At 39.6% G+C, this 18,317-nt stretch overlaps 2 protein-coding genes across 2 annotated transcripts in view; one reads left to right on the top strand and one right to left on the bottom strand.

Moving 5' to 3' along the window:
* Positions 1–14,162: 14,162 nt before the first annotated feature.
* On the bottom strand, positions 14,163–16,400 carry LOC124289255 (putative uncharacterized protein FLJ45035). Its single transcript, XM_046725862.1, has 2 exons — positions 15,863–16,400; positions 14,163–14,179 (listed from the first exon to the last, which is right to left on the bottom strand). The coding sequence occupies exons 1-2, from the start codon at positions 16,398–16,400 to the stop codon at positions 14,163–14,165; spliced, it is 555 nt and encodes a 184-aa protein (XP_046581818.1).
* Positions 14,679–18,317, top strand: part of LOC124289263 (phosphorylase b kinase gamma catalytic chain, skeletal muscle/heart isoform-like) — a 37,970-nt gene continuing 34,331 nt past the window's right edge. Inside the window, exon 1 of the mRNA XM_046725870.1 lies at positions 14,679–15,055. The gene's annotated coding sequence lies outside the window, so the exon portion shown is untranslated. The remainder of the gene's footprint in view (positions 15,056–18,317) is intronic.

Here is an 18,317-nt window from a genome sequence, read left to right as displayed (position 1 = left end):
AAGTGTTCTTTCTTTCTTTCTTTTTTTTGCAGCTTGCATTCCCGTCGCATTTGGGAATCACCTAATTCCAAACCATATAAGAAAAGCACGTGTAGTGCATGGCAGTTATTGGGACATGCTCGTAATTTTGATTTACACAGATGAACATTCATGAGGAGGCATTGATTTTGTAAGTAGAGAGGCATCCAGGTATGTACTAAGTGGATTCAACCGACTGTTAAGAAGTATATATGGCTCCAAATGCAGAAAAAGATGATGTCATTGAGTAAGCTATGTCAACATTAATCCTGTAGCTTCTAAACCTGAATACTACAGCTTTAACAATAATACTTCAACTTCTTAACATTTATACTACAGCATCTTAACATTAATGCTACAGCTTTAACATTAATGCTACAGGTTCTTAACATTAGGGGCGGTGGGGTAGCCTAGTGGTCAAAGCGTTGGCCCGTCACGCCGAAGACCCGAGTTCGAATCCCCACATGGGTACAATGCGTGAAGCCCATTTCTGGTGTCCCCCGCCGTGATGTTGCTGGAATATTGCTAAAAGCGGCGTAAAACCAAACTCAGTCAGTCAGTCAGTCAGTCTTAACATTAATACTACAGCTTTAGCATTAATACTACAGTTAATACTACAGCTTTAGCATTAACATTTTAACACACTACAGCTTTGACATAATACTACAGCTTCTTAACATTAATACTACAGCATTAACATTAATACTACAGATTTAACATTAATACTACAGCTATAACGTTAATGCTACAGATTTAACATTAATACTACAGCTTTAACGTTAATGCTACATATTTAACATTAATACTACAGCTTTAACATTAATACTACAGCTTTAACGTTAATACTACAGCTTTGACGTTAATGCTACAGATTTAACATTAATACTACAGATTTAACATTAATACTACAGCTTCAACATTAGTGCTACAGCTTTAACATTAATGCTACAGTTTGTAGGATAATGCTACAGATTTTTAAAGGTCATAGAATAGGAGGAACAGCACAACAGGCAATTCATCGTACTCATTTGGATACAAACGGAGTGTGTTATATCTGGTTGCGACTCCGTTATCGACAGCCCGTCTTAATTTATATGACTTGAGTGCCGCGTTTAACAACCGACGATACTATTCGATGTGATTCCTTACAATAATCATACCACTGAAACATCACAGTCATATTTTATGTCACTAGTTCACGCTGTTATTTTTCTCGGTCTTAATGAAGGAAAATATTACTCAAAATCGATGGTGTTTCTCGCCTGACCTGAGGAGGGCTATCCTTAGATGTTTGTTTAGTGGTAGCGAGAACTAAGATCTGATTTTAGATACATTTAGGGTCAAATAAGCACAGGTTTGTCATGGATAGGTTAGCATGATCATTTTTGATAACAGTTTAATTGTTTAGATTATAAAGTCTCACCATGCTTCGAAATGTCTTATTGTAGGGGAGACAACTCTTGATATCCTGACATGTTTAGCATTTTGTCTGTTGCTTTGAACCATTTTCACTCATGAAACATTCACCATTGCCGTTCTGTGAATGTAGACAGTTTCTGCTCTCGTTTGTTCAATAATTAAGGTTTTGAGTAGAAACACATTCACGTTTCAAAACAGTATGTTTGTGGCAATTAATTCAACTTTGTGACATTATTGTCTTTTCCATTTCACCTCGTATTTTAACATATTTGTGAATTACACAGGTACGTGATGTGATAGATTGGGATGTTAAATAAATACCCAAAGTATATTCGCCTCCCACTCTAACGACATGGATTTCGTTGATTCGATCCTGAAAATGTATGGTTGTTCTTGAAAAGAACTCCGAACATTAGTCCGACAAAAGTTGTCTCCCCCTTGACCACCAAACTTGGCAACTTATCAAAATGGTGGCAGATATCGGTCAACGATGACATTGACCTTCGCAGTATATTTACTGTCGTATCGTGGTCCACAGTGTTTATCTGAGGATTAATTGGGGTAAGTATATTATCAATTTCATGCAAACATGTCTGACGTAATGTGTTGTCTGATGCGAGGGGGCCATCGCTTAATTTATCCACTGTTGTCTGTGAGGAGCTCTGTGTGATCTATGCGTGATGGTATGACCGAGCACAAGTTGATGCTAGTGAATGCTGGAAAAAAATCAAGTGGTGTAGTATTTAGGTATTGGGTCTAAATATGAACAAGTGACTTGTGGTTTGTGATTGGGAACTGTTGTCATTTAAACAGCTCAAATTATCTAATTTTCAAAGTATCCCACTACAGACGGAACTCGATTTCATAGTGACTTAGTGGTCTACTGTAGTGTTGAGATTACCATTCTGCACTTGTATGACATCTCATTGAGTTGTTCGCGTTTTTTAGGTCGTCGGCACCACTGTATAGTAAACAAGAATTCCCCTCAACTACTAGTACTGTACAATTTGAGCTTTTCTGGGTACCATAACTGTGGAAATGGTAGAATCTTCAGACAATCTTCACCAGTTGTGTTTTGCATAATAGGATTGTGTCATGATCACAAACCAACATAATCAAAAATGTCACATATATAGATAGTGCCAATATTGCCCAATAAATAATATATGCTGCCATGAGTTTTGAATATACTTGATTCTGATTCAAATTAATCAAATTATCATGATCACCTCAGAAGTTGATACAAAAACAATTTGTAACAGAGTAGATCTTTATCATCCAATGTCAGGCATTTTGAAATTATACTTACATTTTTAGTTTGTAATTTTGCTGTTGCTGGAAAATTCAATTCTATGTGTCAGAAACTAGTTTAGGACATATACTGAACTTGCTAGAGTGTTTAGAAGCATTAGGAACAATTAATAAAAGTTGGTTCAAAGTTCATATTTGTCCTTCCAAATCTACAGGTTATAATGGTAACATAGATTTACTTAAGAACACTGTCTCCCAAGTCTGTAGTATGGTGGGGAAAAGTATGCTATTTTAACACTCATCTTTTAAAATAGTTTAGAATACAAATTGTTGAGGGATTAATTCTTTATACGTTTAATATTGTTCTCAACTACAATATTACAATATGAACAATATTACAGCTATATGACAGGGTTCTGTAAATTATCAAATCAGAACTAGACAATCCTGTGATTGATGTCATAACCATTGATCTTTAAGTTGAGAGTCGATGACATGTGTCAACAACGTCAGCGAGCCTAGCAACTCTATCATGTCATTGCCTATTTTAATTATTGTGGGTTGCTGAAGACAAATTCTAACCTGGATCTTCACAGGTGATCATTATGAAGCTGGCAGGCTATATTTGGGATAAATACTTCATGTAATATATGTAACCATACCATGCTTACATGCCTGAAGAAAGTACAATATTTTGAAAATATCAAAAACATAACAGAATTTAATAATCCTGCTGTAGGAAGTGCCCTGACAAGAAGAAAAGTATGACTTGCCAACTTTCTCTTGCTGTATGTCTCAATATTGTATCGAGCAGTCAAACTGTGAAACACAAACTGTAGCTTTGTTATAGTGCTCAGTAGTGCATGGCAACAGCTTTTCAACATTTTAAACCATCTGCCACAAAATCATTGCATGGTTTGTTAGTTTACACTGGAAAACAGTGACAATACTGACATGTTTCATGCTTTGCTCCTTGGCTGGAGCCAGACGTTTTTATCTGAACTTTCAGAATTAAAATTAACCATGATGTGGTGATAGACGAATCTAGGTGACAAAGACATCATGTCATACCTGATGCTGTGTAAAGTGTATGTGTGTTTGTTTGTTGTTTATAAGCCATTGCACTCAGCGAACCCCAGTTGTACGACTTCAAGCTATACATACAGTGGAAGCTGTCTAAACCTGCACTCGTAGGAACTGAAAAATAATCTGGTTTAGACAGCGTGGCGGATTGTAGAGCTGACACAGTTACCTATGACTAGAACTGAGCTCATAATCACTTTTATTCACCATACTGAACAATGATAAAATTATCTTTGTCAGCAACCATGTTGCTACTTAACGTGTGATGGCTGCACACAACCCCTTGTTATTTCCACGCCCGATCAATTGGTGATGATACACATCAGACCGACTCCCCGCCAAGCGCCGGATTAGACAGCACTGATTATTGTATAAACACCTATTCGAGTGGCTTATTTCATGCCAAGATCTGGAATTGACATGCTGGATTGCAGAGCTTTTAAATGGTGATAAATTCTAGCCACAGACAAGACTGGGATTTTATGCCGGTGTTGACAACTTCTACCGTAACTGAGTCTGCATAAAATATCCAGTGGTTGATATTATGAACAATCAATCAGTAGGGTAGATGACTCATCCTCGATAATCTCCAGGGTATACGTTACGATAACTCTCCACTATACCCTGGATGCATCCATGGCTTGGGTGATGATTTTATTACCTCCCTTGGCTGGCTTTTTATCCAATCAGGTGCCTACTCTGGGAAGTTGAGTACCACTCACAACTCACTTTCCCTTTTTAAATTATCTAACCGTTTACACTTGGCAACACAGTTGATGCAGAGGTACTCTGTAAGAAGTAGAAGGAGTTCTTTTATATATTTTTTTAAAGTTTCAGATCTGTGAATTTGTCTTTATTATTTCCCCAAAAATCTGAGTGGCACAGCGAACAAACCTTCGCGACTGCGACCGCTATCTTTGTTGACACTGGCAAGCTTGGTTGTAACGGCGGCTTAGCTGATTGGCTACTGTGAGAATGCGGAGCCAGCCAAGGGAGGTAATAAAATCATCGCCCCCAAGCCATGGATGCATCCAGGGTATAGTGGAGAGTTATCGTAACGTATACCCTGGAGATTATCGAGGATGTAGATGACCGTGATGACATGCCATCAACAAATTCAGCCTAATCACCTGAACCATTACGTTGCCTCCTCTAACCAGTTTAAAGGGCAAGTCCACTTCAAAGTAAACCTATTTTACTTCCTCATTTTCAAAATGATAAGTATTTATGCAGCACAAATTTTCATAGCCTAAAAGAATACAGATACCACAAGTAACAAATTCAGTTTTTGCATTTAGAAGCTACATTTTTTCACATTTACCATTACCAATAGTTCTAGAATAAAATGAATAGTATTATGTCAGTGGAACTGGACAGGAGACCAATCCCATATATTAGCCTACAGTCATTTTGTGAGATCCCTTTGGACCAAAAGATATCTTTGGCATGAGAAGTCAATCTGTTTTTATCGGTATTGTATATCCACCTGTTAACAAAGGCTTAGAAAAACAAAATGTAAACAAAGTACATGTTGAAACAAGAGTGACCTTGAAATGTCTCCGAACTCTAGAAGCATGTCGGTATTGCTCTGATTCAACATCTCAGTCAACATCTGATTCATAGTTACTCCATTATAAAATCTCTGAAGGTAATAAGGTTATTTTCAAGGTACGCCTTTGTTCATTCAGCTGTGACCGTTGCTTGGCAGCAGACAGATTTTCCTCAATATTATGTACATGTTATGGAGCCAGAAAGGTGTACCTTGTTAGCAATCAAAGTGAGATTATGCATTATGACTCAACACCCGCCCTGACCCTGGAAATCTGATTACAGGAACCAGGTGAGTCAGGATTTAGTCAACTCCTTTCATGATTCAACTAGATTTTCTGTCATGGTTAAAGCGTCATATCTAGCCATGTCAATTGTATATTTTTGAATTTTTTTCTTTCATTTAGTTCCTCACCAGCCTCGTTAAAGCCTTAGTGAAAATACCTTAGACCAAATTAGTGTAGAGCAATGTTATCAGAGAGGTCTGATCTGATGAGTATTTGGAAATATCGCAAATGGAAGGAATTATTTACAGTTATCAACAGGGGTGTGCAGCATTGTCGGTTAACCAGTAAATCACAGTAGGAATTTCCCAATACAATACATCATGGTATATTTTTTGTGAACTGATTGTCACGATGTGCTCTGCAAAATTCTGAAAGAAATTGTATGATGTTAATCTGTATGACAGTGATGTTGGATATTCTGGCGGAACAATGAACTTATTGACATGAGACGACACCACACCATCTGTGATGTTTGTCAGTTTCGACTTTTGGTACGAAAAGTGAAACACAGTCGACTTCCACAAAGCCTTTACATTTTACTTCTAAGTTATTAAGTTGATGTGTTTCCAGCTGAAAGTTAATTTGTTTGTTTCCATTTCAAGGTCAGCCATATAAACCTGAAGATCATTTGAACACTCAAAGCCTGCAGTATTTTAGGATAATGTTGTTATGTGTCTTTGTGCAATGACATTTGAGTTTCTAACCTGTTTCATCATCAGCATCAATATTTATCTTCCTCAAATTTGTTGTTTCCAGTTTCCACATTGACCTTTGTGAAATGTTGAGACATTTTAAGGAGATTAGGATAATATGATATATAGCAGCTGTTACCATGTTGTTTCAGGTTCTGAAATTTGAGTTAAGCTTGAAAAATATCATTTGTTGACTGTTGAAGTGGAAAATGTGATAATGCACACAATATATTAGTCTCAACAGATTGTTCTGGGTTTTTTCCCTTTAATGAAACAAATATATCTATTCTTCATAAACATTATTTATTAAAGAAAACTGTCTTCAGTAGTATAAATAAGGTTTGTACATTTCGCAATATGTTGTAATATGTATTGCAGTACACCAGCTCATATTCCAATATATCACAATTATTTGTCCATCTCTGTGATCTATATCAATAGTTGGCCCTTTTAAAATACCTCTCAATGTTTGCAAAATATAACTGTCAAGATTTCATGGAAATTAGGCATTTCTGTATTGCCTGGCCACATGCAAGTGTAAAATCTGTAGAAAAATAGATTTCCAACTCCAACAATAATTAGTTAAATTCTGTAAACACTCTGGTAGAAAAATCAACAATGAAGGTAGTTACATTTCCCTGTTATCACTTTAACAGAAATGTCACATTCACTGTATTGAAAATTTATTGTTCATGTTACATCCTTAAGGAAGAGTGTTTGATATGAAAGTCAATCATTCCTGGAGCAGTCAGTCACAAATCCTCATGGAATTACAGATAATCTCAATAAGTAAGTCCTTAGGTTAAGCACAGAGTGCTCGATTTATCAAAACAATAGCAGTTCTACCACTGGCATAAGCCGTGTTAAGTATGTCAACTATGGGAGTTACAATCATTACAACGCTTCAATGATCTTGTGGAAGACCGCCTCTGTGGTGTAGGTGGTTAGAGCGTCCACCCGGAGAGCAGAAGGTCGCGGGTTCGATCCCCGGCCGCGTCATACCAAAAGACGTTAAAATTAGAGCTGTGTATCGTGGTCTAAGTGGCGAGACGATATACCCCGATACCAGTTTACTTAGGCGAGCCGATATATCATGAAAGTATTGGCAAGGAACCTGCGAGACGATTATCATCACGATACAATGGTGGCGATACGATACGTATCCCGATACTTTACAATTTAGAACATATATGATAGATAAAATGACTTTATCTTTAAAATCTTTATTTGTTATACAGCAGATCTTGGGTGACATTCACACACACTTAAAAAGCTGTTCATTTAATAAAGTTTCAGCATTTAATGTACAGTCAAACATATTCAGTATACTTTGATCTAACATATATAAGTTTGAAACCCAAGTTTCCTTTGGGAAAGTGTGTTTCTGCACCGATGCTTTCACAAACAATTGAATGTAATTTATATCAGAATTCAGAATCACTGAAAAAAACTCTTAAGTATGCTTTCTAAATTTTATCTTCTCTTTGTTCTCTTTCTTAACAAAGCTAAGACGTCGTTCGGTGTATGTTAATAAATGGTGTTATTTGTCAAACAACTAAAACATATTTCAATTACTAAAGACAAGTATTCTACAGTTCACAGAGTTTGAAACATGTTCACACTCTTTCACTTATACACCAACTCCTTTGTCCATGTAACAAAGATAACAGACACAAACAAATTCCTAAAGGTTCAATTTGTTTTAAAATTCAGAAGAATTTCAAAGAGACTCCCTTCCTATTCCTAATGCAATACTCCTTACAACTTTAACTAGTATTGAAGTTGTATCCGGATATATCGTCTCTTGTGGCGATACATCGATGTATCGTGGACCCTTGCGATATAAATATCCTGATATATTGCCTAAATGTGTTTTGTATCGATGCACTCGTATCGCGTAGTTGACGATGCAAACATCGATACTATCGATGAATCGTTACACCACTAGTTAAAATATGGTACTTGTTGGTCCCTGCCTGGCTCTCGGCATTAATGGGTACAACAAGGACTGGTCGGCTCGGAGTCAGTATACTGTGTCTGAGTGGGGTATTCATGCTTCACTGCGGCATGGTATCTCAGTGAGCTAGCACTATAAAACCAGCTTCAGTCTGGGCTAGTACAAGCAGCCGCACATACACATACACACGCATGCACGTCGTCATATGAGCGAAATATTCTTAAGCACGACGTTAAACCCAATTTCACCTCACATCACCTCACCTCACCTTGTGGAACGGTGTCCTGAAACACTCATCAATCTCAAGGACAACAGGTAGATATGGATCCAACCTATTTGGATAGGATATAAAAGCTTGGCTGATATGAACATAATGACCAGGAATGTGATTATATTGACAGTTATGTCTGCTTGGTGTATCATGAAGTCGAGGGTGTTGTTGAGAGAGGTTTCACTCTGAGTGATGCTGGTGATGTCGGTATGGGGAACAGTTTAAGTTAGTTGTGTAACATCACAACGAGGATGGAGTTGGGATGTAGTGGCAGCTGCAGATGCAGTTCATTTACATCCCTCTGTAGTCCTCGGCCTGCACCGACTGACATCACACAGTGATGAGGAAATCATTCAGTTGGCTGTTCCAGTAACACCCCCACTGGTTTTAAGAACCGGTATGGTGTCCCAGGGTTTTACGTGATGCGTAAATGTGCATCCAGTACGCACAAATGTAAAGAATGGTTGCAGAAAAAAAAATTCACTGAGTCCAAAGGGATGCACAATATCATTCACTGTACCCACAACACATCTATGGCTTTGCTAAATGTTTGGTTGTTTCTCTCAGTTACATGATTAATGATTCATTCCAGAAAAAAATCAAAACATACAGTTCTCTACACTATTACTTCACAGGACCGCCTCCGTGGTGTAGTGGTTAGAGCGTCCGCCCGGAGAGCGGAAGGTCGCGGGTTCGATCCCCGACCGCGTCATACCAAAAGACGTTAAAATATGGTACTTGTTGGTCCCTGCCTGGCGCTCGGCATTAATGGATACAAAAAGGACTGGTCGGCTCGGAGTCGGCATAATGTGTCTGAGTGGGGTATTCATGCCTCACTGCAGCAAGGTATCTCAGTGGGCTAGCACTATAAAACCAGCTTCAGTCTGGGCTAGTACAAGCAGCTGCACCTACACATACACACGCATGCACGTCGTCATATGAGCGAAATATTCTCCAGCACCCAGGACCCTGGTATTGCCTGCAAGGAATGTTCAAACTACTAATTAGGGGCCCCAGGAACCCCGTGTTTTTGAGCCGAGGTAAAACCCAGGTGTTTGTTAAACTAACGCATAGTCTCTGAATATACAAAACTTCTATAGAAACAAATAATTTCTTTTAAAATGAAAAGGAGCCCATGTGAGATGGCAGATTCAGAACCTGTGGAAAGCTAGATATACTTTATTTAGGGATTTAACATTGTAGAAACGGTTATGTGGAGGCGAAAATGTGGTTCAGAGACTGTGACACAGTCTAGGTGTCTGTTTCCCAGTTTTGTTCTCCCAGTGGGATCCCGAGTCTAGTATTAGAGTCATTAGTTCGGAGTACTTGATAGGTTTCAGCTTGTGAATGGGTTAAACATGTTATCCATTTCAATCATTGTCATTGTTCACCATCTGATATCTTAGTCTTATGACCCCTAATTGAAAAGGAGATCCAGTGTGATGGCAGATTAAGATCCAGAGGAAATCTAGACTTGCTTCATACAGGGCTTTAGCATTGTAGAAAGGGCTATGTGGGAGGAAAATAATCTCGGGAACTGTGAGACAGGCTTCGGTGTGGGTGAATCTTTCATTGTATAGCAGGAACGCCCACACTGCCTGCAGCCTTGGTGCTTGTGCACCCTGATGACCGTCTGCCATTCCTGAGGAGTTAATGTGCATGTGTGATGGAGGTGGGGTCTGCATGATCAGGACTCTTCTTGGTGGGGAAAACATTATAGAAACACATTCAGGGTAAAATGTTCGACCTTTTGATAATCATTGCTGCTGTATTGTTGGGAGTTTATCAGAAGGCGGGAAGGTGCATTTGTTTGCATAAAGCCTTGGGATATATTGTTGCATTACTGCCCTTTCATGTACACATATTTGCTCATGTTGATGTTAATACTGTAGAATAGAATGATAAAATGTCATCGTTTACCTGTTTAAGCAATATGTGAGTGAGAGAATACGCCACTTTTAGTTTTAGCAATATCACAAAGGAGGACACCAGAAATGGGCTTCACACGTTGTTCCTATGTGGAGAATCAAACCCGGGTCTTCAGCATGACATGCAAGTGTTTAAACCATTAGGCTACCCCACTGCCCCATTTGAGCAATGGTAAAGACGCTATGAGCTACTTTCAGTTGGTCCAATGATATTTATGACATTGTATGAAATAAGGCCTGTCCGACCGCCCGAGACTGTCTAGATTTCTGCCGGACGGTCTAAATTTACAGCTAGCCAGCCCAATGGTCTGGTAAAATTTTTAGATGTTCCATACATCTGAGTAAATTCACCATATTTGGTCTGGTTAAATGTCTGGCTGGATATTTGGCTTGTTTCATCCACTGTTTATGACCAGTTATCACAGGGAGAAAAGGTCCAATTAAATGGACTGTCCCAGCAAGTTTAATTCAATATATTTAAAAACAATTGTTTTGTCTCCCAATTGAAATTTTATGATCGTACCAAAGAGACATGTTGCCTTTTTGCCATTTTGCAACATGGATTTACTTTAGGGCACAGAGGGATCCAGAGTTCTGGTCCTTTTCTGTGTCAGGATCTGCTGATTGTGGGTTCTGATACCACCTTGGCCTTTGAGTATGATCTTTGCGTTGTGAGCATCATACTTTTGCTCTTGGAAATACCTGCCCTGAGACCGCGTCGGTGGTGTAGTGGTTAGAGCGTCCGCCCGGAGAGCAGAAGGTCATGGGTTCGATCCCCGACCGAGTCATCCCAAAATACGTTAAAATATGGTACTTGTTGGTCCCTGCCTGGCGCTCGGCATTAATGGGTACAACAAGGACTGGTCGGCTCGGAGTCAGTATACTGTGTCTGAGTGGGGTATTCATGCTTCACTGCGACATGGTATCTCATTGGGCTAGCACTATAAAAAAAACAGCTTCAGGCTGGGCTAGTACAAGCAGCCGCACATACATATACACACGCATGCACGTTGTCATATGAGTGAAATATTCTCAAGCACGACGTTAAACCCAATTTCACCTCACCTCACCTGCCCTGAGTTTGTAAAATATGCTCAAAGCATCCCAAAGCTATTCACAATTACAAACTCTTTATGTTAAACTGTACCCAAAACTCTTTAAAAAGCAGAAATTTAGTCACATCCTGGTTTATGACTTATTGACAGAAAAGTAACCGAGTCTAACTTGATGGAGAAAGAGGAAGCCGTTGTCAGTGTGGTGTCATGGTGTTGTTCATCCCCCCAGCTTTATAGCTGCAGGTGAAACAAATAATTCCTTTTAAAATAAAAAGGAGCCCCTGTGAGATGGCAGATTCAGAACCTGTGGAAATCTAGATATACTTTATTTAGGGATTTAACATTGTAGAAACGGCTATGTGGTGGCGAAAATGTGGTTCAGAGCCTGTGAGACAGTCTAGGTGTCTGTTTCCCAGTTTTGTTCCCCCTGTGGGATCCCAAGTCTAGTATTAGAGTCATTAGTTCGGAGTACTTGATAGGTTTCAGCTTGTGAATGGGTTAAACATGTTATCCATTTCAATCATTGTCATTGTTCACCATCTGATATCTTAGTGTTATGACCCCTAATTGAAAAGGAGATCCAGTGTGATGGCAGATTAAGATCCAGAGGAAATCTAGACTTGCTTCATACAGGGCTTTAGCATTGTAGAAAGGGCTATGTGGGAAGGAAAATAATCTCGGGAACTGTGAGACAGGCTTCGGTGTGGGTGAATCTTTCATTGTATACCAGGAACGCCTACACTGCCTGCAGCCTTGGTGCTTGTGCACCCTGATGACCGTCTGCCATTCCTGAGGAGTTAATGTGCATGTGTGGTGGAGGTGGGGTCTGCATGATCAGGACTCTTCTTGGTGGGGGAAACATTATAGAAACACATTCAGGGTAAAATGTTCGACCTTTTGATAATCATTGCTGCTGTATTGTTGGGAGTTTATCAGAAGGCAGGAAGGTGCATTTGTTTGCATTAAGCCTTGGGATATATTGTTGCATTACTGCCCTTTCATGCATACGTATTTGTTCATGTTGATGTTAATACTGTAGAATAGAATGATAAAATGTCATCGTTTACCTGTTTAAGCAATATGTGAGTGAGAGAATACGCCACTTTTAGTTTTAGCAATATCACAATGGAGGACACCAGAAATGGGCTTCACACGTTGTTCCCATGTGGAGAATCAAACCCGGATCTTCATCATGACAAGCAAATGCTTAAACCATTAGGCTACCCCACTGCCCCATTTGAGCAATGGTAAAGAAGCTATGAGCTACTTTCAGTTGGTCCAATGATATTTATGACAGCGGATGAAATATGAAATAAGGCCCGCCCGAGACGGTCTAGATTTCTGTCGGACGGTCTAAATTTACAGCTACCTGTCCAATGGTCTGGTAAATATTTTAGATGTTCCATACATCTGAGTAAATTCACCATAATTGGACTGGTTAAATCCATTTTGGGCTGGTAACATTTTGAAGTTACCAGCCCTGATGTCTGGCTGGATATTTGGCTTGTTTCATTCACTGTTTATGACCAGTTATCACAGGGAGAAAAGGTCCAATTAAATAGACTGTCCCAGCAAGTTTAATTCAATATATTTAAAAACAATTGTTTTGTCTCCCAATTGAAACTTTATGATCGTACCAAAGAGACATGTTGCCTTTTTGCCATTTTGCAACATGGATTTACCGGTACTTTAGGGCACAGAGGGATCCAGGGTTCTGGTCCTTTTCTGTGTCAGGATCTGCTGATTGTGGGGTCTGATACCACCTTGGCCTTTTAGTGTGATCTTTGGGTTGTGAGCATCATACTTTTGCTCTTGGAAACACCTGCCCTGAGTTTTTAAAATATGCTCAAAGCAGCCTAAAGCTATTCACACGTACAAACTCTTTATGTTAAACTGCACCCAAAACTCTTTATAAAGCAGAAATTTAGTCACATCCTGGTTTATGACTTATTGACAGAAAAGTAACCGAGCCTATCTAGCTGCAGGTGGCCCCAACATCAGAGACAACCATCTGCAGATGCAGTATCTCCATGGTTACCTGTCATCATTATCCGTTTCCACTGGGTCTTGGTCATTATGTCAGCCTCTGCGGTCAGGTGGTTCACGGTGAGGGACCGTGGGTTTACAGGGTTTTACACAACTCGCAAATGTGCATCCAGTATGCACAAATGTAGACAATGGACACAGAAAAAAAAATTCACTCTGTCCTAAGGAATGCACAGTATTATTCATTGTACCCACAACACATCCATGACTTTGCTAAGTGTTTGGTTGTTTCTTTCAGAGCAGTAGTGAGCATCATTTCATCCATCAGTCCACATGATCAATGATTCAATCCAGGCTCTAAAGAAATTATCAAAACATACAGTTCTCTACACCGTAGCTTCACAGGACCCTCATAAGGCCTGCAAGGACCCTTAAAACTAATAATTGGAGGTCCCTGGCACCCCCATGTTTGTGAATTGAGGTAAAACCCTGCTTAAAAGGGGATGAGACAGTGACTGGTTACATCAGAGTATCAGACTTACACTTATATGACTTAGTCTCAGAAAATGTATAACTCTAGGAAACAAAGAGCTTCATTTACACTGATAAGGAGCTCCTAGGAGATAGGAGATTTAGAACCTGACTTGTTGCCTTTAGTGCTTTTACATTACATGTAGAGCTGGGCTGAAGGGAAAAATTATGGTTCAGGGACTGTGAGACAGACCATTAGAGTCAGTGTATTGTGTTTGAGTGGGCCATCTATGTTAAACTGTGACATTGTATCTGAGAGCTAGAGCTATAAATCCAGCCTCTGCCAACACTGGTATAAGAAGACGCATGCATGCATGTACTGCCCACATGCACGTTGGTATGAGTTGGTTGGTTTATGGTTAATGCTGCACTCAGCAATATTCCAGCTATATGGCGGCAGTCTGTAAATAATCAAGCCTGGACCAGACAATCCAGTGATCAACAGCATGAGCATCAATCTATGCAATTAAGATACGATGACATGTGTCAACAAAGTCAGTGAGCCTGACCACTCGAACCTGTTAGTTGCTTCTTACGACAAGCATGGGTTGCTGAAGACCAATTCTAACCCGGATCATCACGGGTCAGAACAATCTTGAACACCACATGGAACCTCCATTCACCTCACATAATATCAACAACCTGCATGTCTCCTGGAGTTTATTATTTCCTGGTTGGTGTGATATTGTTGGAAAATCATGTGATGTTGCCTGGAATGCAGCAGCAAATATATTTCCTGCCAGGGCTACGGATCAATTGAAAAGGGCTACGTAACTGGGAAACTAACAGACTGGAATGTTGATACGACACACGCAACACACGCAGCGTGTACTGGCTCATTCAAACTTAACTCTTTAGCTGCCACAAGAAGTCCATGGTGACACAGCATGGAAACACACCACGGGGATCGGACATACAGACATGTGTTGGATATTGGATTCCCACACACATATCATCTACTACTGAGTATTTTAGTTTCCCTATGTCGGCTAGAGTGAAGCATCTCCAGATTGAATCACATGGGACTGGGTGAGTGTGATCTGTTCTGTATTGATCAACACGGCTGTAAAATTCACATGTGAGGCAGGATCTAGAGATATCATGTTATTTAAAGAGTTTTGCCTGTGGGCATGAGTGAACACCCTTTCCGGGAGGATTTGACTTGATTACGTGTGTTGAGAAGTTGGAGTCACTGTGCTGTGCTGAGTCATGATGTTTACCTTGGTTCTCTGTACTAGACACTCAGCTGGTCAGTTGCAGTGGATGTAGACAGGTAGGCAAATGACAGACTTTGTTACACAGGGAGGCACATGACATGTTGTTACACAGGTAGGCAAATGACATGCTGTTGTTACACAGGTAGGCAAGTAACAGACTGTTGTTACACAGGTAGGCAAATGACAGACTTTGTTACACAGGGAGGCACATGACATGTTGTTACACAGGTAGGCAAATGACATGCTGTTGTTACACAGGTAGGCAAGTAACAGACTGTTGTTACACAGGTAGGCAAATGACAGACTGTTGTTACACAGGTAGGCAAATGACATGCTGTTGTTACACAGGCAGGCAAATGACAGACTGTTGTTACACAGGTAGGCACATGCACAGGCAGGCAAATGTTGTTGTTACACAGTTACACAGGGGTAGGCAAATGACAGACTTTTGTTACATGGGTAGGCAAATGACAGACTGTTGTTACACAGGTAGGCAAATGACAGACTGTTGTTACACAGGTAGGCAAATGACAGACTGTTGTTACACAGGGAGGCAAATGACAGACTGTTGTTACACAGGGAGGCAAATGACAGACTGTTGTTACACAGGGGTTGTTACAGGCAAATGACAGACTGTTGTTACACAGGTAGGCAAATGACATGCTGTTGTTACACAGGGAGGCAAATGACAGACTGTTGTTACACAGGGAGGCAAATGACATGCTGTTGTTACACAGGGAGGCAAATGACATGCTGTTGTTACACAGGTAGGCAAATGACAGACTGTTGTTACACAGGTAGGCAAATGACAGACTGTTGTTACACAGGGAGGCAAATGACAGACTGTTGTTACACAGGGAGGCACATGACATGCTGTTGTTACACAGGGAGGCAAATGACAGACTGTTGTTACACAGGGAGGCACATGACATGTTGTTACACAGGTAGGCAAATGACATGCTGTTGTTACACAGGGAGGCAAATGACATGTTACACAGGCAGGCAAATGACATGCTGTTGTTACACAGGGAGGCAAATGACATGTTACACAGGCAGGCAAATGACATGCTGTTGTTACACAGGTAGGCAAATGACAGACTGTTGTTACATGGATAGGCAAATGACATGCTGTTGTTACACAGGTAGGCAAATGACATGCTGTTGTTACACAGGGAGGCAAATGACAGACTGACCTTTGTGACACAGTTGTTTGACTTGTGACTTTGACTCAAGTTATCATATGACTGACCCCAGTGACATAGGTAGGCAAATAGGTGTTTGACTCACCGTGGGACTCAGGTAGGCATGTGTCTGACCACAGGAATACAGGTAGGTGAATGACCGATCATCAAACGCAGAAAAGCAATTGTCTGACATTTGAGGTAGAGTTAGGCCAATACCTGACCATTGTGAGACATAAGTGATTGATGTGATGTAAGTGATTGGTTAATCCTGTCATCAATTAATACTGAGGGTTAATCCTGTCATCAATTGATACTAAGGGTTAATCCTGTCATAAATTGATACTGAGGGTTAATTCTGTCATCAATTGATACTAAGGGTTAATCCTGTCATCAATTGATACTAAGGGTTAATCCTGTCATCAGTTGATACTGAGGGTGAATCCTGACATCAATTGATACTAAGGGTTAATCCTGTCATCAATTGATACTGAGGGTTAATTCTGTCATCAATTGATACTAAGGGTTAATCCTGTCATCAATTGATACTGAGGGTTAATCCTGTCATCAATTGATACTAAGGGTTAATCCTGTCATCAGTTGATACTGAGGGTTAATCCTGACATCAATTAATACTAAGGGTTAATCCTGTCAGCAATTGATACTGAGGGTTAATTCTGTCATCAATTGATACTAAGGGTTAATCCTGTCATCAATTGATACCAAGGGTTAATCCTGTCATCAATTGATACTAAGGGTTAATTCTGTCATCAATTGATACTGAGGGTTAATCCTGTCATCAATTGATACTAGGGTTAATCCTGTCATCAGTTGATACTGAGGGTTAATCCTGTCATCAATTGATACTGAGGGTTAATTCTGTCATCAATTGATACTAAGGGTTAATCCTGTCATCAATTGATACTAAGGGTTAATCCTGTCATCAATTGATACTGAGGGTTAATCCTGTCATCAATTGATACTGAGGGTTAATTCTGTCATCAATTGATACTAAGGGTTAATCCTGTCATCAATTGATACTAAGGGTTAATTCTGTCATCAATTGATACTAAGGGTTAATCCTGTCATCAATTGATACTAAGGGTTAATCCTGTCATCAATTGATACTAAGGGTGAGGGAAAATATTTTGTTTCATAAGCCATGCTGCTCATGATACCCCATCAGCTGTTTTCACTCTACCTTGCTGGTAATAGTAAACAGTAACGCAGTAATCTGAGGGGTTGTGTCAAAAGCAGTTATCATGTTTTTGTCAGCTTAGTGTTTTATGAGCAGAAAGAGGAACTGGATTCTACTTGATATTTGTAGGTCTATAGTGTAGATTGTATCCAGGAATTTTAATATTATATCTTAAACTTAAATGTCAATTTTCAAAACTAAAAGGATTTCAGTTGATCTATATCTGCCATTGACATTACTTGTAAATTATTACAAATGTTCACTCAAGTAAATATTATCAATAAATAATTTGTTTCTGACGTTGATATTTTCATTCTTATAATAAAAGACAAGGTTTCACTGCGTTGCGACTATATTCAGTGTAAGCTGTAATGTTCTCTTGTACTAGTACAGTGTTATACTATATATTTATTGTATAGACATGCATGCACTATCCCTGCTTATCTCATTGTCATACAAGTTGTTTTATTCAAGAACAAATCAGTGAAGATTGTGTTGACACATTGTCAGCATGTTGTCACCCCAGAGACATGCAGTGTGAATCAGCTTATTCTAGGCGTCTCCTTGCAGACTTTGAACGTCCTAGCATTAAAGTGTCATTGACTCGGGATGGGTCATGATGACATTGTTAAAAGTACAATCTATCTTAAAGCCACACTTAGACATCACATATATGTTTTGATAAAGCAGCCATT

Source organism: Haliotis rubra, unplaced genomic scaffold (genome assembly GCF_003918875.1).
Source record: "Haliotis rubra isolate DU_JTF1 unplaced genomic scaffold, ASM391887v1 Scf438, whole genome shotgun sequence".
Lineage (NCBI taxonomy): Eukaryota > Metazoa > Mollusca > Gastropoda > Lepetellida > Haliotidae > Haliotis > Haliotis rubra.
This window is presented reverse-complemented; position numbering and strand designations above follow the sequence as displayed.

What these genes read in the sequence shown, in the direction of transcription:
- LOC124289255 (XM_046725862.1), bottom strand. Translation starts at nt 16,400, where the DNA reads ATGTCATTTGCCTACCTGTGTAACAACAGCATGTCATTTGCCTATCCA.